Source organism: Podarcis melisellensis (genome assembly GCF_964234715.1).
Source record: "Podarcis melisellensis genome assembly, chromosome: 5".
Lineage (NCBI taxonomy): Eukaryota > Metazoa > Chordata > Lepidosauria > Squamata > Lacertidae > Podarcis > Podarcis melisellensis.
In genome coordinates, this window is record NC_138537.1 from 60,771,313 (window position 1) to 60,796,372 (window position 25,060).

At 40.1% G+C, this 25,060-nt stretch overlaps 1 protein-coding gene across 4 annotated transcripts in view; it reads left to right on the top strand.

Moving 5' to 3' along the window:
- The window catches only part of INPP5A (inositol polyphosphate-5-phosphatase A), a 227,122-nt gene that overhangs the window by 94,390 nt on the left and 107,672 nt on the right, over positions 1-25,060 (top strand). For all 4 annotated transcript variants that reach the window (XM_081912811.1, XM_081912813.1, XM_081912812.1 and 1 more), the window contains exon 5: positions 23,877-23,940. In XM_081912811.1, the coding sequence (XP_081768937.1) occupies positions 23,877-23,940 (64 nt within the window). The remainder of the gene's footprint in view (positions 1-23,876; positions 23,941-25,060) is intronic.

The window sequence follows — 25,060 nt, forward strand, 5'->3', positions numbered from 1 at the left end:
CTCCAATATTTTGGCCACTTCATGAGAAGAGAAGACTCCCTGGGAAAGACCCTGATGTTGGGAAAGATGGAGGGCACAAGGAGAAGGGGATGACAGAGGACGAGATGGTTGGACAGTGTTGTCGAAGCTACCAGCATGAGTTTGACCAAACTGCGGGAGGCAGTGGAAGACAGGAGTACCTGGCGTGCTCTGGTCCATGGGGTCATGAAGAGTCGGACATGACTAAACGACTAAACAACAACCTGTTTGTGAGTTGGAACTGTAGTACCAAATCCATACTACAAGTATTCTTCTCCCCCCCCCAATGGGTTCAGGACCAGTAGAAGTTCATTTATAGGTGTATCTATGGCTTTCAGAAAATTAGATTGCTCGTGCGTACCATATCATCCCCATGCAGTTGTGTGTATAGTTTGACATATACCTTTCTAGTATTCCTTGCTGGTTTAAATTAGATGTTTTGCCTCCCTTTCTTTTTCCATTCTTAAAAATACCAAGTGATACCTGGTTCTTAAAAGCTGGGTTTCACATGGAAACGCCTGTAGGAAGTAATTGCTTTTGTGGCTTTGACATTGCTATTCCTTCTTTATAGGCTCAGAAGTGACATTGCTGTTCCTTCTATATAGACACACTAACTGTGAGCACATAAAGTTTAAGGCATTTTTTATTATCGCCCTCGCCCCTTAAAATAAAAAAGGTCTATAGCCTGCTTGTGGCTGGGTCTACAAAGACCAGCTTGTAGAAGAGGCTGGGATTTCATCTGAACTTAGTTGAGTTTTATAGATCTATTTATGAGATCCAATAATGTAATGATGTAATTTTACTTGTCTAATAAATGTTGCTGTACAAGCAAAGGACAGCAAACATTTTCATTGTTACCGAAATCTTTTAAATGGTAGGCTGTTTTGAGTCCAGAGTGGATGCTATTTAATAAATGTTGGCTATTCAGCCAACAATCACAATTATTTAAAGGGTTTTCAAAAGAAAAAGAACAAATCAAATAAAACAATTACTGTTGTATCTCATTCTGAAGTTAAGTGTATTTTTATGTGGGTCTTGTTTGGTGTCTCCTCCCAGTTTTCATCCATTATCACAATAATTGAGTTTGTAGCTGGAATTAAATTTATCAAATTGTGTTATCCTCTTTTGAAATTGGATAGGTATCCTGGCAGTGGAAGCTAGAAGTTAATCTGCTTTGCTAAAGCCTCCAGTGGCACAGTGGCAACAGGATTGAGAAGGCTCAAACATTCTCCTGTCACCCTGGACACGATGTAATTTCTCCTCAATCCCTTGTGCAAATAATGACATTTGAATCGAGCATTAACAGGCTTAATTACTTTAAAATTGTCATTTTAATTTACACTGATATAGTATTGATCATACAAGCAGAGATTAAGCTGTTCACTGGAGCAGATGATGGGGAATTAAACATTAAAGGGTCCTCGTGGGGCTGAGAGGGCCATCTAGAGTGTGCCAGAAGAGGAATGATATTTTTCCGTAATGAACTGGCAGTATGCGGGGACATGAATCTTTGGCCTACTGGAAGAAGGGAAATAATGGGGTTTGGGAAGCATTTGCAGGCTATTCATTCGCTGCCATGCACCAATTCTCCAGTGATTCATCCACCTCACCAACATTTATTTATCTAGCAGATTCAAGAGTTATGACCCTTTGCTAAGTACATCTAATACAAGGCCGAGTGGAATCTTTCAGGGGTAACCTGTTAAAATAAATATTATTGTTCTTATTTCTGCATAATGTTAAACATTGTTTAATCCTCCAAATATACCTATGCCAATTCGGTACACCTATATTGATAGTTAAGACTTTATGAAAATCAGAGCAGCCATGGCGGGATTGTGAACTCGCCCAGGCCCATGGTGCTTTTTTTATTTGTTTTATAAACTATGCATGTCTATTAAGAGACATTAGTATTCGTTTCCTCCAGAAATTTGCCTAAATAGCTCAAAGCTACAGGGATACTGGTTGACCTCAGTCTTAATCCCTTGCAGGACTGCAATCCCCACAGTACATTTTTCTACAAGCATGTCCATGTTCATCTGTGCTTTTTTGCCTGGGTGTATGTGAGTGTTGATAGGGCGGTCTTTGCAGCCATTTCCCAGTATTGGTTTCTTGAGAATAAAGGGCACACTGTTTCTCCAAATACACATGCTATTATGTGCAAATGTGGACTGCATGTACATATATGTAACATGGGATTTGGCACCTGGTTCACCATCTGCAAATGATTTTTTATTTATACATTTGTTACATTTAGAGCGTGCTGTTTCTTCAAGGAGGGTATGGTGGTGTGCATGGTTTTTCCTCTTATTCTCCCTCTCCCCTTTCTGCGCCCAATTTTATCTTCACTCCAGCCCTTTGGAATAGGCCAAGCTGAGAGATGGTAATTGGACAAGGTTACCCAGGGAGCTTCAAGCCAAGTGGAAAGGAAGTTCCAGAACTTTCCAGAACTTCCTTCCCCTCCGACCAAGCCAAAGTATACTCAACGGCCATTCGCCCCCATCCCCTGCATGCGTAGGGGTGCTCTGTTCTGCCCTTTTAGTGGTGTGTTTGGGTCACTTCCGGGTTCGGTGCTGTGTGCACATGCGCGACCGTGCATCATTCAGACACTCGTTAATCAGTCATTGCCTGTATCGGAATTCAAGTCCAAGGCTACTCTGACCATGTTCCTTTGCCTTAGCAATCAAATCCTCTTGAACTGATAACCCATCAGTTGGTGACAGGGACTCCCGTTTCCTATTGTCTGGCTAGAGCAGGTGCAGCTAACATTTTTGGGCCCAGGGCCACATTCCCTCTTGTCCAGTTGCCTGGGACCAGGATGCCAACAGTGGACATAGGGAAGACCAAAGTAGGTGTGGTCCAAGACAGCATGTCCCGTCCCCCCCAACACTACCACATGCTGTCACAAACCACACACACATACACATGCAACATATATCACACATGTGTGTTGATACAAAACCAACAGTAGGCCTTTTCAAGCCAAATTACAATGGGGGACCTGTGGAAGGGGGAAAAGACACTGCGGCCCAGTAGGAAGGTGCCATTTGGTTCACAGAGCAATCTCCTTAGCGCTATGAGGAACTCCTCTCATTGTTTCAAATTCCAGTGCCTTGCTTAAAATACTAGATTCTGCTGCCTGCATCAGGGTATGCACATGGTGCACAAATACCCTGGACGTTTTGTAATGAAGGGCAGCAGAGAAATCAAAATAAATAACATGTATGAAATAAATATTCCTCATTGCCGCCTTCTCTCCTCCTTTCTAACATGTGCCTCTCTGTCACACAGCTTGGGGCACCATCTTCCCCACTTGCTGATCCACTAATTGACATTGGTGCTGAAGGTATGGCAGTGAGGAGCTGCTGGCCATTTTTAAAACAGTTGCCGTGTAAGAAGAAGAATATCTGAATTCTATGTGCAGCAATAATACTACCGGGCGTTGAGGGAGGTGGGGAGCAGAACGGGCCTTATGTGGAAGCATCTGCGGTTTTCTTAAACAGAAGGAAGATGTAAAAACTGATTGGGGCAGCATTTCAAAGTCATATATTCAGCCTGAGCCATCTGTCTGGGGTATCATAAAAATGTCATTGTGTGGGGAAAGAAATGAAAATATATGGAATATATTAATATATGAATCATATTTATAGTTTATGCTTCATAGAATTTACAGAGAGGCGACCCAATGTGATCAATATCCATTTTATATAGTTTCTTGTACCATTTTAATGTATTGGGTAGACACTAGGTAGACTGTTTAATGTAACAGTAGACGCACATTATATTATTTCTACCATTAGTTTTTTTCTTTTTTTGTGTGTGTCATTCTTTGCACCTTATTTGGATGCTGTCTGAGAACTTCCCCCTAGTCTTCTGGTAAAATTCTGGTTCTTGTTTCCGTTGAGCTCAAGCAGGAGACACTTCCTGTGGCCTAAACCCCTTGAAAGCAGGTATTTGAGAATAAGTTCCTACTTTGCTTAGGCTGCTGTCGTCTTTCCTCTTAGGCTGCTTACGTTCCACAGACTGAGATTCAATATGTTACTTGAGTCACGGCCAACAAGTTCTTGACAGTCCGCTCAGTGGAAATTTTGCTTTGTACCGCAGATTCCTATTGAGTATCCTTAGCTGCTTTGGAAAGTCTCCTCCGTTTCAGAAGCGATTTACTCTATAGTATATGAACTACATTTCAAGAAACAGGAGTCCAAAACCTTCTTGAAGTTGTGGAGCTCTTTGGGTCTTTGCCACCATCTCCAGTGAAGTTTAGCAGTCTCCCTCTGCATAGGATTGCAGCCATGGAAAAGGCCATGTTCCATTTCGCTATTCATATAATTTGCACTGACTTGACTATAATTGATCTCTCCGAGGTATTTGGGGTGTTGTATTAGATCTTGAGAGTCCCATGGACTGCAAGAAGATCAAACCTATCCATTCTTAAGGAAATCAGCTCTGTGCGCTCACTGGAAGGACAGATTGTGAAGCTGAGGCTCCAATACTTTGGCCACCTCATGAGAAGAGAAGACTCCCTGGAAAAGACCCTGATGTTGGGAAAGATGGAGGGCACAAGGAGAAGGGGACAGCAGAGGACGAGATGGTTGGATAGTGCTCTCGAAGCTACCAACATGAGTTTGACCAAACTGCGGGAGGCAGTGGAAGACAGAAGTGCCTGGCGTGCTCTGGTCCATGGGGTCGCGAAGAGTTGGACACGACTAAATGACTAAACAACAACAAATTAGACACTGAGTTGAGTTTTTAGAATTCCGGTACAATGTGGTCATTTGATTTGGCCATCTGCGAACAAATATTCTGAAAGATTGCAAGCATGCTGCAGTACTTATGAACCAAATTCTGGGTGTACATAAAATAATCAGCATAGCCAAACGGCCAAATTCCAGCCCCAGAGAAAGGCAGGCTCTCTGACCTCAGTGTACCCTATTTGCATATGGCAAAAGTTTAATTTTAACACAATTTCTTAATGTGTTTATGGGTTCAGCACTTAAGAATGATCAATAAATATTTGCAACAATATGAAAAGGATAAAATAGTTTAGAGCCAAGATATTGTTTATAATCATTTCCTATAGTTTATATATTCTGTCAAATATTAATTACTCTTAGCTAGATAGCTGGCATGGCAAAGAAGCAGTATATCTTCTGTTCTTCAGTGCTCCATTATATATACGTGGACACAAAAATAGATACATAAAATATAATTAAATGATGAAAATGTTTTAGTTGTCATAGGGAAGACAAAGCACCCAACCCGGTCATTTGACTTGAAACATATAATTAGCAAAACCCTTGTGGATTGCTCTTTTTATCGTTTGCAATATAGCAAAAGATTTATAACAGTGACGTACCTTTTGAATTTGATTAATAGAATTGTTTTCTCCATTTGATTAATATGTTATCTCAGCCCTAGAATAATCGAATTAAACTGGATTGCCTTGCCTCCTTTTGATTTGTTGCATGCTTATTTCCATGCCCTGACTTATCAAAGTCTTTGACTATTTTGTTGGGTCCATTTTGTCATGTATTTTAACTTACGATCTGTCTTAATGTTACAAGATGCCTGCTTCATAAGGTGCATATGTGTGTAGGGTTTTTGAACTAATTTTTCAGCCATCTATAATGGGTCATTTCCTCTTCATCAATATTTTATCTTGAAAATCTACATAAATTTAATCTGCAAGCAAATGTGCATTGAATTCCCTACTTAAAATGTAGCAGAGGAGCATAGTATCATGTTCCCCTAATATTCAAAATTAAGTTCAATTGTAAGAAGCTAAACCAAGAGATGGCTTTTGTGTGATTATGTTCTTTGATATGGTTTAATGCAATTTGCTTCATCAGATGAATGGAGCATAGTCGTTTAATCAAGTTGATCAAAGATAAAACTAAATAGCATTTTGTAGTCAGATGCTTACTATCTGTCAGCTGCCACTTTTGAAGTTTTATAACCTTTATTTTTCTTAATTTTAATTTTAACTCTTCGGTTTCCTGCCTGAAAAGAAATACATCTCAACACACATGGTTATAGGTTCGTTTTTGCCTATTTTTAACCTAATAGCAGTCAGAACCAACAGAAAAAACTAAAATGCTACTTTTTCACTGATAAGCCCCTTTAAGAGCCAGTGTGGTGTAGTGGTTAAGAGCGGTAGTCATGTAATCTGGGGAACCGGGTTCGCTTCCCCGCTCCTCCTCATGCAGCTGCTGGGTGACCTTGGGCCAGTCACACTTCTCTGAAGTCTCTCAGCCTCACTCACCTCACAGAGTGTTTGTTGTGGGGGAGGAAGGGAAAGGAGATTGTTAGCCGCTTTGAGACTCCTGAAGGGGAGTGAAAGGCGGGATATCAAATCCAAACTCCTCCTCTTCTTCTTCTTCTTCTTCTTCTTCTTCTTCTTCTTCTTCTTCTTCTTCTTCTTCTTTGCCAGGCCTTGGTCATCAGGGGTTAGTAAACATAACATAACACAAACAGGGGTCACAACTTCTGGCTGGCCGTGGTAACAGTCAGATTGTGTGATTGCTACAATACCTTTCTGCTTCTAGAAAGGGACAGGATCCTGTATCTCTTGTTGTTCAGAAACTCAGATGCGGTTAGAAATACGGAGTAGTCTTGTTGGGTGTGAAAGTAGCTCAGCATAAGGGGGTATGCCCCAAGCGTTCTCCTGAGTTTGAGGGATGACCCATTTTTCCTCAGCAGTACATCCTAAATGCTGCAAAGGAATGTTTTTTCCCAGTGAGACCTGGGGGGTCACAGCTGACCAGAGCTGCCTTCAAGTCCCACTTTTGACAGGGATCAGCTATATTCTGGAGTTTCCACTCAGACACTCTGATTCCAGTGGGTCTTGGGGTCACAGCCAATCAAGCTCAATCACTGGTGTGTCTCCAGGTACGCCTGGCTGTGTCTGGGGTCTGAAACCTGGGGATCTGTTGCCAGTCAAAGCAGACATTACTGAGGTGGATGGTCTGACTCTGCAGACAGCAGCTTCATAAGTTCCCATGGCAAACAGTGGCTATGAGCATATTTGGCTTTACTGAGAACATTTCAGAGACTTGAACGTCTTTGTGAAACATTGGTGCTAAATTCACAAAAAAGGCAGAAAATAATGGCCTGAATTAAAGTTTTGTTTGGGGATGTTTGCGTGTGTCTGTGTGTCCATTTTAGCAAAGAGGCAAAAAAGAAGTTATGTATAAATCAGGCAAGGTGTCTATTTATGTCACTTTTATGACAGCCATTAATTTCCGTTTCTGGACAGACTCCTGTCTGATAGAACCAACCCTTATTGACTTAATGGGAAGAAATTTATATCAGTACAGAAGCTGTGATGAATGCAGTCTTAAAGTTCAATGATTCAGATACTTTAGTAGCCTCAAACTTTGACCCAGATGGACAGAGAGCTAAATCACAAGGTTTAAATTCTGGTTGCACAATTCATTCATGCACTTTCCCCTGGAAATTATCAATGCCCTCTTTCAGCACATCCATGTGCAGTGTTCTCCTTGGACAACCCTTGCTCTTCCATTGCTGCATATAAAATAAATATTTTGTCCCTGAAGAGGGGCTGGGAGTTTTGCTTTGTTTTTATTGTTTCCATGCTATTATTATCTGGGGGGGGGGGGAGAGCACTTGCATGTTTATATCCTGCCTTGTAGTAAAGGATTGTTCAATGCAGCTCAGCAAAAACAATAAAAGAGGAGGAAGAAATTAAATGATAAAAGCTCACAGATTAAAGGCAAAATGACTAGCTGCTAAGTGATTTGAAAACATTTTGAGTAGGCGAGCTGCGGCTAGACAATCACGGAGTAATTTATTTTAAGACAGCGTTTTATTTATGCACATCTATGTGCTTTCTTGATTGTTTTGTGGATGTGATTTGGTTCAGCTTGCATCACCCAGCATTATTGAAGGGAAATGCTTGCAGCTTGCTGCGGATTTTACCTTGAGGGTTTGGAACATCAGAAGCTGCCTTATACCAATCCAGACTATTCGTCTAGCATAAACCACTGTTGCCAATTCTGAGTGGCACCAGGGTCTTTCTATCTGTTACCTGATCCTTTTGTAAACTGGAGATCGAACCCGAATTCCCCTGTGTGCAAGTTGTAGCCCCTCCTGGCCAGAGAAAACTTTTGTAGAACCTTGATTCTTAAGTAGTAAGAGTACTTGTAGGTAAACACCCCCTGATCTGTACAGTGGTATCTTGGTTCTCAAATTCACAAAATTCCATTCCGGAAGTCCGTTCCAAAACCAAAGCGTTCCAAAACCAAGGTGCACTTTCCGATAGAAAGTAATGCAGAATGGATTAATCCATTCCAGACCTCTAAAAAACACCCCCCTAAAATAGCAATTTAACATGAATTTTACTATCTAACGAAAGCAATAGACAATGTACTGCAGTCACACAATCAGTCAGTAGCTGAACTGGGTTCCCCACACTCACAAAAGCATCAAAAGAGAGCTGCAAAAACAAAAGTGCAAAATAAATAGACAGACCTCAGTGTAACACTCAAAACGGAAGTGTAGCACTCAAAACGGAGCACACTTGGCTTCTGAAAAAAGTTCGCAAACCGGAACACCTACTTCCAGGTTTGCAGTGTTTGGGTTCCAAGTTTTTTGAGTACCAAGGCATTTGAGAACCAAGATGCCAACGTGTAGCAAATTGCTGTATGCATCATGAGCAGTTTTAGAGTATACCTGCACTGCAACAGTGTTTCCAGATTTTTTGAGGGGCGAGGCAAAAGTGTTTTCACTTCATTGCAACAGTGTTTTTTCATTTGTGGTAACGGCTTGGGAAAGGCCCATGAACAAAATTTCACATCCCAGATTGCTGTGAGCTCAGGAATGGACTGCATATTATGATGAATGTGTTGTGTGAAGTCATGTCTTCAGTTTTAATCACGGGGCAATTGTTACTGGGACCACAGGACATGAGGAGACGAGGCTCATCCCTTCCCCCCCCCCCCCCCAGCTGTGAGCAGAAACAAAATCCTCTCCCACATCTCTGAGGCTTGGAAACTTAGTTCTCTTGAGAAGATTTTATCCCAGATCACATCTGGGAAGGGATAACCCCCTCCTCCCCATGGTCCTAATAGCAATCTCCCCACCACCAATAACTACGGAAGGTACAGGTGCATGCAAGTGATTTAACATATGTGAATAGCTTGTCCCTTACTCATTCTGGAGTTGAAGTGGCTTGGGGAATGGGATGTGATTAGGAGACCAGAAAGCGAGGAAGAAACAGAGAAAGGAGTAAGGTTATTGGACAAATACAGGAACAGGAGAAGCCAGTGCGCTAGGGGTGGTACCACAGTGACACTCTTCTGGCAGTGTTGCTGCTAACCTAGATGGAGAGGGGGCAGACTAGGATGGTGGCAAATTTGGGGCTGTGTGGGCGCACTGGTGGGAATAACAGGTTGGCCCCACCAGTGCAGTCTTGACCTTGCCACCTCCCTGCTGCCTCTAACCACCACCTGAGTAAGCAGTAGGGATGCTGTTGTCAGGAGTCTGCCTCTACTGGACCACCCCACCATGCCAGCTGCTCTTGGTTAGTAGCATACGAATGCTTAGAGATAGGGAAGAGCACACCTTTGGGAAGTTTGAGAAATGCTGGCTTACATCTGCCACTTGCTTTTTTTTGGCCCAGCAGTCGTTTTATCCTGAGAACTGAAGGATATGTGTGTCACAGGAATATGGGAGTCAAAAAGAGAATGCAAATGAGATGAGATCTAGATGAAGGTCCGTTTTAGCAGATCCTTGTCACTGAGGAGTAATTTATGGCATAGGCATTAGCAAGGAGGACTCAGTGTGATTCTGGCTTCCTGTAAGGAGTCAGAAGATGAAGATCAAGTACAAAATGTGTTTTATGCTTGTGTCTGTAATATCTATTAAATAGACCCAGAGTACTTTTAGGGGGAAATATTCTCAAGAGTATTTTCTTTTATTTGTGAATTTTAAATGACTGGGGTGGGGGCAATTCCCTGACTCCTCAGCTTGTCCCTCATTTGTTATCTTTTTTATTATTTAACAAAATTTATATACTGCTTAATATTTTTATTTTTAAAAACCTCTTAAGTGGTTTACAACAAGAAGTTTACAATTTATCTTTCTATTGCAAGGATAGCAGATGCCTTTTTAATGTATTTACTGTATTTTAGCTCTCCTTTTCAGAGCAAGTGCTCAAAAAAGGCTTGTTGGGATTTTAGAAAAGTCTTTTGGGACTGCTTTAAAGGGTCTCTAGCTGAGTTTTCAGAAGAGGGAATTCTAAAAGTTTAGGGCCAGCACTGAAAAAGCATTGTCCCTGGTGCCTGCCAGTCTGATCAGCCTTGTTGGCAGGCCAGAGAGTATAGCAGGGTTAGAAAACATGGCTCTCTTCAGATGTTGTCAGACTTCAGCTCCCATCAGCCCTGGCAAGCACATCTAGTGGTCAGGGGATAATGGGAGGGCACCACATTGACCATTTCAGGAGTAGAGCACCTGAGACCACTTTTAGTGACTCATTTGGTAATAATTCACAACATAGCAATAATTAAGCAGACCTCAGTGTAATGCTGATTTCATGTAAAGAATCAGAACATAAAGACAAATACTTGCTGCACCAACAAGCACAAAACAACCCCTCTGCAGCACCGCAAATTCAGCTCAAACGTTGGAAAGTGTTGATCACTTTCCACAAGGGCCAACACTCATACCAAAATCCAGCATCGCCTGAGCTTTGCGAGTGCAGCTTTCTCCTGATTGAAGTGCAGAGTGTCTGAGGACATTTGCAGGGAAACCAAAATGCTTGTTTACAAAGCCATTGTACTACCAACCTTACTGTATGCTTGTGAAACATGGACCACTTATAAATGCCATCTCCAACTCCTTGAAAGATTCCATCAACCGTGTCTCCAAAAAATTTTTCACATCACTTGGGAAGACAGGTGAGCTAATGCCAGTGTACTGGAAGAAGCAAAGATCACCAGTGTTGAATCAGTGATTCTTCATCCTCAATTCCGTTGGACTGGTCATGTTGTGCAGATGCCTGATTATCGTCTTCCAAAGCGACTACTCTATTCCAAACTTAAAAATGGAAAGCGTAATGCTGGTGGTCAACAAAAGAGGTTTATAGACTGTCTCAAGGCAATTTTTTAAAAATGTAGTATAGACACTTGACAATTGGGAAACCGTAGCCTGCAAATGCTCCAGTTGGAGGACAGCCTTTACCAAAGGTGTCATGAACTTTGAAGATGCTTGAACTTAGGACGAAAGGCAGAAACATGCTAAGAGGAAGGCATGTTTGGCAAACCATCACCATGATCAACTCCTGCCCTGAAACTTATGTCCCCACTGTGGGAGGACATGTGAATCCAGAATTGGCCTCCACAGTCACTTACGGTCTCTCTGTTAAGACCATGTTCATGGAAGACAATCTTACTTGGCTATGAGTGGTCGCCAAAGAAGATGACGACACACAGCTTATGTTTTCGAAATAAAGATACTAGCACTATAGGGTGTAATATAACTTATTTCTTTGAATAAAGACACCAGTGGGTTTATTATTATTATTACTACTGACCTATTCTTGACTCCAGTTCCTGACAGGAATCTAATTTGATGCCAGGAAAGAAAGGTATAATGTGCTTAGAGTTCTGATAGTCTTGTCAAACTCCTCCTTAGTCCTGTTTGCCACCCATGTGTTGGGGGTGTGGAGGAATTTGTTCTAGACAAGGGTTCAGAAAAACCTGAGACATTTCCTTGGGAAAATAGTTTCCAGTGGAATGCAGAGACTTGGTTCCTTTGACCCCAGTGGTTGGCCCTGAATAGACTCATTCGCCAATGCAAGTCGATTTACTGCATTGGATTACATTGAGTTACTGAATCGGAAATTGCTGCTTATAAATTTATAGCCAGGTTGTTAAATATAACAATCAGACAAATTTACCCACCCACCCCAATGTATAGTTTAGATAGCGATGTATCGGGTTTATTTTTCTTCTGGTCGAAGAATTGCTGTTATGGCTTTTTAATGCCATTTGCTCTTCCAGCATTTAATCATTGCCTTGAAAAGTGCTCTGATAATAGAATAAGGGCTTTGGAGTTTGGATGGCTTAGTGGATTAATCTTCACCTTTTGTTAGCTTGGTTTCAATCCAGAAACTCTGATCAGAAAGAAAATATTCTGATTAAATAGTTTGGAAGAATAACTTTAAAATATGAAGGGCTGTCATCTGACATTGTTAGAACTTTGTACCACACCTGAAATTAGAAAACTGTTCATATTTTTTGTTGTTGTTTTTTGTTAAGAGATTCACAAATATGGTCTGAATACCATTTTCCTGCATTAAGAAAAATGAGTGAGCATATTTATTACATATGTTGTGTGTTAAGGTCTGGATGCTAGTTTTTTGTTTCATACTTTAGGGGATCTTCCCCATGATCTCTATGTATTTGAGTAGTTATTGCGTATAGGAAAGAGAGAAATGCTAAGTAAAAATGACAAGGTATTTTTACAAAGGGTTTCCGGCAGCAGATTGATATTTTTTAAATTTCTGAGCAGTTTTTATGGGTTGGAGCTGTGATTCAGTGTGATTTTTTTTTATGCTTCTTTGGCCACCTTAGACTGAATTTCTAGTGACCCCACAGTGCATTAGCTTTTCTTTCTTTTGGGTTTGTAGTGTTCTTTTCCAGAAAATTTAAAAGATAAGAAATTCCCAAAGTAAGCAACACTAAACTTCTATTCCCAAAATGGGACACAAACTGGTTATATGTCTCATTTTGTCCATATACCGTATATCATTCTGATTGAAGGAGAGAAAACTTACTTTACTTTTAATATACTAGAAGCCCTCCATCTAAAAGCTAAACTCTGAAGAGCTTTGTTAGTTTCACACATGCAGTGATTGAGTTGATCGTCTGTATCATAGCCTTTTTCAGTTAACAGCAAAGCTTGATTGTGTATAACTCATGTAGTACCATTATAAAGATACACATGCAAATGTTTAGTTTCTCTATTGCACCATAATAATTGGCATTAGAACAGTTTATATACATCATAAACCCCACCCTCTCTGTTTTTCTTAGTAGCTATATGGCTGATTTTGCATATTGATGTTGACCATTTAAATGTATTGGATTCTTAGAACTGAAATAAATCCTTTCTCCTCCGTTTAGATGTATTATATTAACTGCATTGGTTAGAGTGCATGGGCTGTTTGATGTGTTTTGGAGTAAAGGAGATAATAGCAAAAATTGTGAGTTAAACACTCCCAAGAGATTTAAAGAAAATATAAATGCACTTTTAATTATGATGCAAATTTACTACATGATCTAATCAACATGAAATATTATTGACTGGGCTTTTATGCACAGTGGTATAGCAGAGCAGCTTCATTTTTCATTATTAAAAGGCAAATTGAGAGCACTTTACTAAATTATTTTTTTATTAGCTGCATGTTTATCCAAATTATAATTTTGAAATTTATCCTTGAGTGAAAATGTATTTTTAATTGCGTACATATTGCTTTTAATCAAGATACAAACAGAGACAAATCAGAACTTGCATGGATTTACATCTTTTCAACTTCATGGTATGTTAGCTTTTATGATTAAACTTTTTAAAAATAATTAACAGGAGTTGTATCCAATATAACTTATAGTATATTGGTTTCTTCAGTACATTGAAATTATACCTTGTTATTGGTTGTAGTATATAATGTAAAAAAACCCCACCAAAATCAAATCATGAGAATATTGCATTATTTCGGATTCATAAATCCCTATTGCCACATCAGTTGCAGCTAGGGAGAGGACAAATTTCTGATTGTCCCCCCCTTCTCTGGAGGAAAAAAACACCTTTCTGCTTTTAGTAAACTAACACTTTAGGGAGAGAACTGCCTCCCCCCCCCCTGTTGTCCTATGCTTTCATGCATGTAGAGAGACTTTTATATAGGGGAGTGTTCAAAAGTACCTGGAAAAGGTAAGAATTAGATTCCAGTCCATCCTACCCCAATCTTCGGTCCACAAATGTTACAGGACTACAACATAATCCTTGACAATTGGTCATGTTGTCTGGGAATGATGAGAGTTGTTTCCCGGAGATCAAAGGTTAGGGAATAGACTAAGCGATCAGGGTTCAAATCCTCCCTCAACTATGAAGTTAACTGGATTACCTTGTGCCAGTCATTCTCTCTCACTCTAACCTATCTCACAGCGGTGCTTCTTGAGAGGATAAAATGGGTGGAGGAAGAATCACGCATGCTGCCCTAAAAAATGGAGGATTTAAAATGAAGTAATGTAATAATAAATGTGCCTGTGGTATGTTGTAAACATGAGAATCTGTTCCTATCATCAGAACATCACCTTTAGATTTTCACTTTCTTGACAAAACTTGCAAATTGTATACTAAGACTGCGACATTTCATTAGCAAGTTTGATCCGATCACAAAATCAAAGAACATTATTTTATTTTTTACAAAAAAATACTACCTCTTTGTATGCTAACAACATTGGATAACTGACAATAAATGAAGGATTACTTTTCCTGCCCATTGCCTAGACCCCCAAATACAGTATTAAGTCAAGTATAAATCAGTGGGGATTTTCTTGCTGAAATACCTGGATTATTTGTTGATGGAGTTGGTCAATAAATAATTATAGAGATATTAAAAGCAAGAAAAAAAGTGCTCAGTTGCCAATTTGCATTCTCTACAGCTTTGTGAAGAAGTCCTCCTTAGCCTGAGCATTAAACTGAAACACTAATGAACATTTAAGCAGTATATTAGAATTACTGTATCTGATTTCTTGCAGTTTTTTTAGAGCATAGCCACAACTGTTTTCAGGCTTTCATTCTTTATTCGTGCTGTATAGAAGTGCTGTAGCCCTAGATGACGATAAGTCTTTTGTCTTCTACTTGAAACATATGTTGTGGAACTCTCACAGAGCCCCAGATAATATTGTAGCCTTGTGGTAAGTGAAATTAAGATGCAGCTCACATTGTGAGACCTATTGCAAAGGGCATGTCATTATTGTGTGGGCAAACCTACACTCACACATTGGAAGTTCAACTAGGTTCTTTAGGTGAATCCAAGGGCTTAGTTATGCCCAGCGATACGTTCCCCAGGCCCCTGCCCTTTGTTTGAATAGCAGGCCACTGCGCTGGTGCTTGAAATTTTGAAATCAAACTCCTCCATTTTGAAACTAACCTTTGCCATGTCTTCTTGGGGCAGAGCTGCTGCTCAAGACACAATTCAATGTTTCTTTGGTTCTAGGTCACCCGTTCTAAACACTTTGTTTTCCATGCTACTGCAATTTAGAATCAAAGAGTTAGAAAGACCCTCCAAGGCCCACCTCCCAGGGGTTGCAGAGAACGCCATTGTTTCAATATCCAGCCTCTACTTACTGGAAACATCCCATTGCCTGGATTCACCATGTAGCCACCTTCCTGCTCACTTCCTTTTGCAGCTCTAATAACCAGTTTCTATCTCCAGTGTTTATCGTGCTGCTCCTCCCCTGTAAAAATGCACACTGCCTTTTCCCAAACCACTTCATCTGAGATAATTCATCTGGCTCATTCACTGACCATAGCCTCACTTTTAAAACCTACCCTTTCTTGGCAATGCAGAGTCACTTTGGTTAGCCCAGTGTTGCTTTCTTGTAGCTCTGTTATAAGTAAGATCTTAACGATGGTGCGTACATCTTCCATTGGGAAGTGAGTGTCCTGTTCTCTCCTCCTTTCCTTTGTGGGAGTCCCATATCCTGGTTTAATAAACCTTGCCCTAATTGTTCTGTTGAAAATGGCAATAAAATGTTGGTTCTGGGCAGCACTATTTTTCTAGAATAAGAGGTTCCGGAACCCACCTGAGAGGTGCTGGAACTGAGTTCCGGAGAGTTCCCGTCCTGGTTCTGAGACTGAGAGAAGGATGGCTGTGTGCATGGAATTTTGAAATTCCATTGTAGCTATCTTGTGACTGAGAGTATTCTGATAATTTGTAAAACCTTCAGGGTTTGCGTCCTTGTAAGGAACTGTTCCTTTCCCACAAACCTTTGTCCTTCCTTTAAAGGCTGTCTTGTTACACAGTAGTTCATCTTCGTTATGGTGATTTAAAAAAAATAAAATTAACAGGTTTATTAATCTTGAAGAATTTATTATCGTCAAACATGAGATATTATTAAGTTGCTATTGTACAAAGCGTTTTGCCTCACTGTTGGAATGACTTGTCCTCTGCATTGGCAGATACAGAAACATTCATTTTGTTTCCTAATTAGAAGAACTGCAAGCAGAAGCTATGACAGAGTTCAGCTCCTCAATGTACAGCCTGCCAGGTTCCATAGCGCAGGCTTTATAAAATTCTCCTTAATTCAGGAACAGAATATCATTAACTTTGTAAGTGGATGAATACAATGGACAAGCAATTTAATTAACTTCTAACATTGAACGTTGGATGGGAGACAAAATGAAATTATGCACATATTTCTCAGGCAGGCAGTCAACCTTGAAAGGGGGCTTGATTGTGCTGGGTCAGAGAAGGGGACAGCTCTGTCCAATTATTTCATATTTAGCCTTAGAATATGAAATTTGAAATTTGGTACTTTGTAAATCAATTGTCCCTTATTTTGAGGCAGCTTACAAAGATTCCCGGAGATACAGAACAGCGCCCGGTGACTGTGACATGCTAAATACAGCCTTTTACCACATGATACCCTTCCCATTGAGAGATGACCTGGATAATACTAAATGAAATGGGCAATAATGTCTTCTCAACAAATTGAATTTGCCATCACCGAGTCTATTATAGAAGAAGAGATCCATGAAATACTAAATTGATTTGAAGTCAGGCGGTGTTCTAATTACAATTGCTTAAAGTCAAGTGATCATGGTAAATGTGGCTCAACTTTAGACTTAAATTTTCGACAAAGTAACAATATCTTTTCTCTGAAACACAAAAGATCACGGTCGTTTGGTCTCATAAGCCACTGGAGGTGTGGGGTGCCATTTTCATATCTATTTCTTGGCAGAAGAATGTGCCGCATGTTGTAGATGCTATACTTGGAACCACAGGCAATTTCATTAAAAGAGCAGAATATATATTTTCCCACCTTCTCTTAAATATTTCCTGAAATCTTTTCCAAGTAGGTCTTCCCAGTTTTTGGTATATAGAAACAGTAAGAAATTGTCTGGACTAGAACCTTTCTGCAGTAGTGCTATGTTGTTATGAATTTGGGGGGGGGGGTTCAAGGGAGTTCTTACACAGAAGAGCATTCAGAAATGCCACACGTACCCCTGCCATCTGAAATAATTCAGTTCAATCTAGCACCACAGACTTCTGCCGCTTAATTATGCTGTGTGTTTAGATCAGGCAGGATGATCAGTAAAATTTTGTGAAGTGGGGAGACGTTAGGCTCTTTGTTTTAATAGTAGTTGACCATCTCGCACATCTGCAAAGCCAATCATCAGGGACGATGGGTCTGACATCATCCAAAACATCTACGGAGACCCAGGTTGGTGAAGGGTGTGGTAAACCATAGTTTACTGTTACATGAACGAGGCTGCTCAAAACTCAGTGTTGTACCCTCCTCCCTTCCCTTTCATCTTCCCAGCACAACTGCCAGGAGGCAGTATTAAGCTTTTGCTTTCTGCTTTAAAATCACCAGATTTCTGTGTCACAGGAGAGACTTCTTGTTAGATTAAATTATTGTTTATTGAGACAAGCCAGGAACCAGCCCATGGTTAACCAACAGTTTTTAAACTAACCAGAGTTCTCTCCCCCACAACCCGCCGCACACATTCACAGATAACAGACTCTGGTGAGTCGTTTTCAGCAATGAATAACACGGCATTCTCTGTTAAATCGGTGTCAATTTAAAAGACAGAAATTAAGGTCCTCTGGCACCTGATCCTAACCACCAGGGACGCCTTAACGGGCCTGCATCATGAAAGCAACTTCAAAAATGGCAGAATTGTTTTGCAGGGACTGCTGGTCTTTAGGATAAAGCAGTGGGATTGTTAAAGAGTTAATGCAAGTAATTTGATCCCCTTTTAAAGTTCCAAACGCCCCTGTATTGGATAGACAAGGCGTGATGTGAAAACAAAGCACAATAACAGTTTAACGCTGTGTACTTTGGCTGATAAGACAAATGCCGGAAATGATAAATTGCTGGACACCCAATTTGTTTGCAGATAAAAAGTGATAGATTATTTTTTAATGAGATGATTTGTGTACACAGTTTCCCCCCCACTTAGAATAGACATTCACCCCAATCCAGGGAACAAACACACACACACACACACAAAAAAAACTTTTAACTGAAGGCATAGATTACTAAAGAACTCCATGCCTTCCGCTGTACTGGGATATCTTTTTCTATCTGTTCCTGATCTCCAGATCCTGGATCTGCTTTGGCACCGTGCTGATTGACAGACGAAATGGCCTGCCTTACCCACCCATAGTTCAGGAGGGTGGTGGGAACAGGAGGATATGGAGCAGCATCTTCCTGCGCTTTTAATTATAAGTGAAAACTAAATGTATTCCATTTGCATCTAAATGAAGCTGTTAAGGAACACAAGCAACCCACCCAGCCTTCAAATTAGCTCTGAAAATGGGTTATGTCTAATAACGGTGGCCCATTTATATCCTTCCCAATACATTGCAACACAAAAGGATGCAATGAAAGATCCTTTAGAAAGAAGAAAAGAAAAGAAACCACTAACCAGTAAATGAATGCTTTTATGTAAAAATGTTGTCATGATATCCAGAGTTATTGTGGCTCCTCATTTGCCGTTGCTCTTCAAACTGAAATATGGCAGCTAATAGACTACATTTTTCTAATGGAAAAATAAGTGCTCTCGACAGTCAGGTTTATAAATATGTAAAAAACCAAAAACAAAACAAAAAACTCCTCTTTTAATTGTTTTTGGCCAAAAAGGCAGGTAATCAATAATATCAGACGTGACAAACATACTGGTGACACACGCTATAGTCAAAAGGACTGGCAAGAGATAAGGACTTCCTGTCAGCAGTGACCTATGCTAATTAATATTCAGATGCTGTCATTTTCCATGACAAATGGATTCCTTGAGCTATATTGATATAGTAGGTTAAACATTGAAAAAGTTAAGTTGCACTTTGACTTTAAATATTCATTAGAGCTAATTATGGATTTTATGACTACATGAATTACACTTTCTGAGTCGCCATTGGCAATTTATTTTACATTTATTTAAGGCACTCTTCATAATTGCAATATTAGCTTTAGCACGTTCAATGAGGGTTGTGTGCGGTGAATGTTTACTCTCCATGGTGATTATTTAAACGTTTTACTTTAAGTACTTCCGTGTAGTTGTTAAATTTGCACAAGTGAAATGACCCATAGATCAGCATCTAATTAACAATTAAGTAGACACGGTTGCCTTTAGACTTCATAGATATTTTCATATTTTATCAGAATAACATTTCCATATCGTGAAAGTCATTATTGGTATGGCAGTTATTAGCTATGGATTCCCCACCCCCGCAAAATAGTATCAAAATATGCTTGCCGTGCTGAAAATTTCCTTTGAGCTTAATTGGACGACCGAATGAACTCCAGCATATTACTGTTGGAATGCTCTGTGTAAATACTGATTGCTGCTCAGATACGTGTATTGTTGTCGTTATTGTTGTTATTATTATTATTAAATTTATACCAACCTTCATCTGGGGATCACGGGGTGGTTCATAATATAATATAATATAAAAACACAAACATACATAATATAAAAACAAACGAAACAACACACACACTGTTTAAAAGGCCATAGATTGTTTAATTAGCCAAAGGTCTGGGGGAAGAGGAATGTTTTTGCCTGCAGCCTAAAGATATATAGAGACATATAATTTTGTTTATACGCCGCCTTCTCACAGTTCAAACCATGCTCAAGGCAGCTTTGAAAAAACAGGTATCAAACTACAACATTAGAAAAAGTAGTCATAAATAAATAAAACATTAAAAAACGCAAAACAATTTCCACATAAATCACAACAAAATCTAAATAAAGATAGAAAAATCCAGCAGAAACAACCCTCTCCCCCAACAACACCTCAGCCCAGATATGTAATGCACCCGGTGAACCTCCCTGAGGAGAGCATTCCACAAACGGGGAGTTACTGCAGAAAAGGCCCTTTCTTGTGTTGCCACCATCCAGATCTCTCATGGAGGATGCATATGAAGAAGGGCCTCAGATGGCGATCCCAGGGTCCAGGTCAGTTCCCAAGGGGTTCGTGTCTGTGTGGATATATGTCCTACTTTACCATATATATATATGGTAGAGTCCATATTCCATAGCACCCTTCCAACACTTACATATGGATCAGCAGCTGCTGGGCTGCTCTGTTTCATTGGAGAGAGCAAATCCATGCATACCAAGGAAATCTACTTGCTCGATTGATAAAACTCTGCAAATCACGGGGCTCTTCCAGCTCCTCTCTGCTAAGAAATTGTGGCAACTGTATATTTTGAGAAATGTGATTAAGGAGCTTAGAAACGATAATGCCAATTCAGCAGAATGGAATTGTCTTATAAAAACTGAAATTCAATATCTGTCAACCATACTTGAAAGTTCATGAGAGTTGTATCGAAATAAATGTGTTTCACTCAGATGTTGAAAAACAAAATAAGAAGAAGAATCCAGACCTTAAACTGGCACTAGAAAATAATAGTAATTAAAATGGGGGGGGGGGTAATAGCCCAGTGTGCTATTGGCAAAAGATTTTCTAAGTTCTAAGTTTCTAAGTTCTGTTTCAGTCTTTCTGTGTGGGGTTGGGTGAATCTGTCAACTTTGGTTTCTGTCAATTTCTTCTTCTTCTTCTTCTTCTTCTTCTTCTTCTTCTTCTTCTTCTTCTTCTTCTTCTTCTTCTTCTTAAGTTTCCACATTTCCACATCAGTTTGTGTTTATTAAGTCCTCGCGAAAATCTATTGTATTTTTCTGTGAACTCCTCCTCATACAGTTTTTAAGCAGTTTTTCGAGCTAAACTTCTAGGTCCTACTGAATCAGGAATTTTTTAGTAGCTTTTAAACTTGCATGAAGCTGCTTTATACTGAATCAGGCCATTGATCCATCAAACCCTGTACAGTGGTACCTCCCGTTGCGGAGGGGATCCGTTCAGGAGGTCCGATCGGATCCTGTGGTTTTCACAACCGGAGAGACCGCTTCTGTGCATGTGCACGTGGCAAAAACCCGGAAATATACTTCCGGGTTTGACGCTTACGTATCCCGAAGTTTATGCAAGCGGAGGGATACGTAAGCGGAGGTCCGACTGTATTCTGACTGGCAGAAACAGGATTGAACCCTGCCCTCCAACAAGGTGAAGTGTCTTGCACCAGGCCCGACTATGAAGGGGATGAGGTAATAGAGGAAGTCAGGAATTGGTGATGATGCAAGGAGATTTCTGTTGGTCCTAGCGTGAAGAGGGGCAAACACTTTTTGGGTTCCGCTTCAAGGCGACAAAGGGTTGTATCCAATGCTAATCCCATTCAGAGTAGACCAATTGAAGTGAATACACATGAGTAAACGTAGGTTAATTCATTTCAGTGGGATTACTCTGAGTAGAACTTATTTAAAGATAAAAGAAATGTTTTGGGGAACCACAGAGCATGTGCTTCTCTCTCGCAGATTAATGGACACAATGCTGATGGGATATGTGCAGGGAAGAGAGTGATGCTTTCAACCCAGAAGACGATTGTTGTTTTTATTTTAGACTTGGAGGGGGGGGAATGAGCAAAGGGAAGAAATCTTGGGAGTGGGAAGACAGGGACACCCTTCTGAAAGAGGCATAGTTTTGGCTCACTGATTGCTGCATTATTTATGAGAAGCTGCACATCTAGAGATTAAACATTTGCTGATTTGTCAAAAGCACAAACATGAGGGTCCTGCCCATCTCCTTGACATATTAGTTCATCCAACGGAAAACACTGTCACACTTTTAATTGATGAGTACACTTTCTGGTGACCCAGGCAGCCTGCGCCAGGTTTTTATTATTATTAGTCGTCCTATTTTTTATTATTATGCATTTATACACGGAGGAGGCAAATAAGTAGCAGGCGTTCTTAAGGAGGACTCTTCCAAGGTTAACCATTCTGAAGAAGGGCAGATTGACGGAATGGTAACAAAAGAAGAATGTAGTACAAGATAAAAAGGCTGACACTGAATATTTAATATCTTAATAGAATTTCATTAGCAATTAATAAAAGGCAGCTGCTGCTTACTGGTTATACACTAATGATACTCTGGCCTTTAACGTCCCAGGAATCACAGTGATAATTTTTTAAATAGCAATGTTCTTGAAGGGCTCCTCCTTGCAGAGATTTATTTGATATTAGCACTCATTCACATAGCGAGAATTCCTATGCTAAGGCTTTGTCTATTCTGCAATTGCATAACTCTGGTGGCGGTGGTGTTTTTCCTGCAAAATTTAAGGTGCTACCAAAGGGAATAGGGAAGTAATAACCTGATCATCAATAGTTCCTGTTCTTTCAAAGCTGTTGCACTGCCAATTTTCACCCAAAAGAGAGTTGGCAGACTTGGGGTGAGGAGAGAATGAACTGTTGTGTGAGGAATCTGCCTGAGGATTTTGGATGTATTTGCCAAACTGTTGTGTGTTCCATTCAGTTTTGTGCCAGAGTTCACTGTGATGTGGCACAGAAATTGCATGCACAATGGTGTGGAGCCGAAGGAAGAATCATTATAGCAGAGCTTTCCAAACTTTTCATGTTGGGGGACACACTTTTTAGACATGAATCATTTTGCAACGTACTAATTTAGTTTTACTAGCAAACTGGATGGAGGTCAAACTAACCCCTTTCCAGCCCTGGGAGACGGGTGGCGAGCATTTGCTCGACACACCTACGCACTGCAGCTGTCGCATTACAGTGTCACGACACGCAGTTTGGAAGGCTCTGCATTACATTCTTCATGGAAACTCACTAGTACTTTGAGGGGCATGTACAGGTACATGTTCTTGAAAGGATCTATCCTCCCAAATACCTGCCCTTGAAATCAGCAAGGAAAGGCCCTGTCTGTTTGCCACATGGGCAGTGGTGGCCAATAGGGAAAGGACATGAGGCAGGGCCTTCTCTGTGGTGACATCACATTTGTGGAACTTCCTCCCTGACTCGCGCCAGAGCACCGGACCAAAAATGTACAGGGGGGTAGAAAGAGAAGAAACATAATGCAAAAATGGTGATATATAAATGTTCTTATCTATGCTAATAATGATTAATAATAACCTCCTATATTCTGTATAAACTCATTCCAAATATCAGTATATTTACCCAAAGAAAGCCTGTGTCTATAAGCAATCCATTCGTATGTTGTATGTGCTGTCGTGTCTTCAACCCATTGGTTAAAGGAAATCATAGTTTTGTTCTTCCAATTCATCAATACCAGTTTTTTTGGCCATAGTTAGGGCACATTTTCATTGTCCAGTTGTCAACTTCCATATGATAGTTATAGAATTCAAAAGAATATTTTTTTCCTGAAAATTTTAAGTTTCTCCTTACAGTCAGGTTTATACACTTCAACACTTCCTCCAGATATCCAGGACTATAATACAGCTACCTGGGCGCTGCTTCTTCTCAACAATGAGCTCCTAGAAATCTTTAAGGGTTTTTTGGTGCATATTTAAGTGTGTTGTATAATCGTGTTTTTGTTGTCAGGGACATTTGCCAATTAGTAGTAAATGAATTCTGAAGGATCATACTGCCTTTAAACACCAAAAGGATTTTTTTAAATTTTAATTTTTTTAGTTTATTGATTTTATGTCTTTCTGTACACTTATAATATTTCAGGTTTCAGGCTTTTGGGAGTGGTTTCTTTATGTTTTGCTGACTTGGTTTCTCTTTTCTTACAGGCACTGGGAAGCTTTTACTTTCTACATGAATCCTTGAAAAACATTTATCAATTTGACTTTAAAGGTAAGTGGAAGCTACAATATTCACTTATCTGGAATTAAGTCTGTGAGGCTTACCTCTGAATATAAATGTTCAGAATTGCAGTGTTCTGTTCTGCTCATATTAGAAGGAGCGACCTACATTACTTTTCCAGGACTATTTTCACACTTTACATGGGGCAAACCCAAGTTTACCTCTCAATGCACACTTGACAAGAAACTGTGGCCAATTCTGGTCCTCTCACCAATGTATCCCTGGGATTCCCAACATTCTGAAAGTTGCCTGCTCTCTCACTTTAATATATATTAAAATATATATATCAAAAGCTTCATTTAGCTTATTGAGACAGGTCACATTCATTCTACGTTTTTGCACCACATTTATTTGAAACATCATTGAAATTGTAAGTGAACTAATTGTCTCAATTGTCTCAATTTCATTATTCTTGTTGTAACCCAAGATAGATTGCCCGCTTTCTTGTAATTGAGGGTAGAGGCCTGTCTTCAGTGAAGGATTGGAAACAGCCCTTCTGTGAGTGTTGCATTTCAAGGTTTAGTGGTCATAAATCCTCATCATCCTTTTGATGTGAAAGTAAAACCCGAGACATAACGCAAAGGATTCATCGTAGCATATTTTTATCCCTGAAAAAAAGGGGCAATGTAAATTGCAGCATTGATATGAGAACTTGTTAATGACAGATTAACTTGCCTATCTGCTCAGTCTCTCCACCTGTAACAGTTTAATGGCTGCTGAACAATAATACGGGTCACTCTTAATCAAGTCAATTGTGAAAATGCCCGATACATGCACTTACGTTTTAATGCTAAGTCTGGATTTTGTACCTGATTGCTTCCATCACCAAATTCAACCTTCACCTTACTGCCATTTATTTATTATTTAATTACATTTATGTCTTACCTTTCCTCCATGGATCTCAAGGCGCTCTATAGAGGGTGACCAGTAACAAGCACCATCCCAGCATCTTCATTAGTGCTGGTCTTTGGTCTCTCAAATTTTGGCGGTGCCCTGTGTGCAGCACTAAAATTCTGCCCCCGCTGCCTAGTGCGCTCCATTCTAAAACATTGCTTTTGTGCCCCCTGCAGCACAGCACCGATCACGCTTCCCTAAAACCACCTCTGTCATT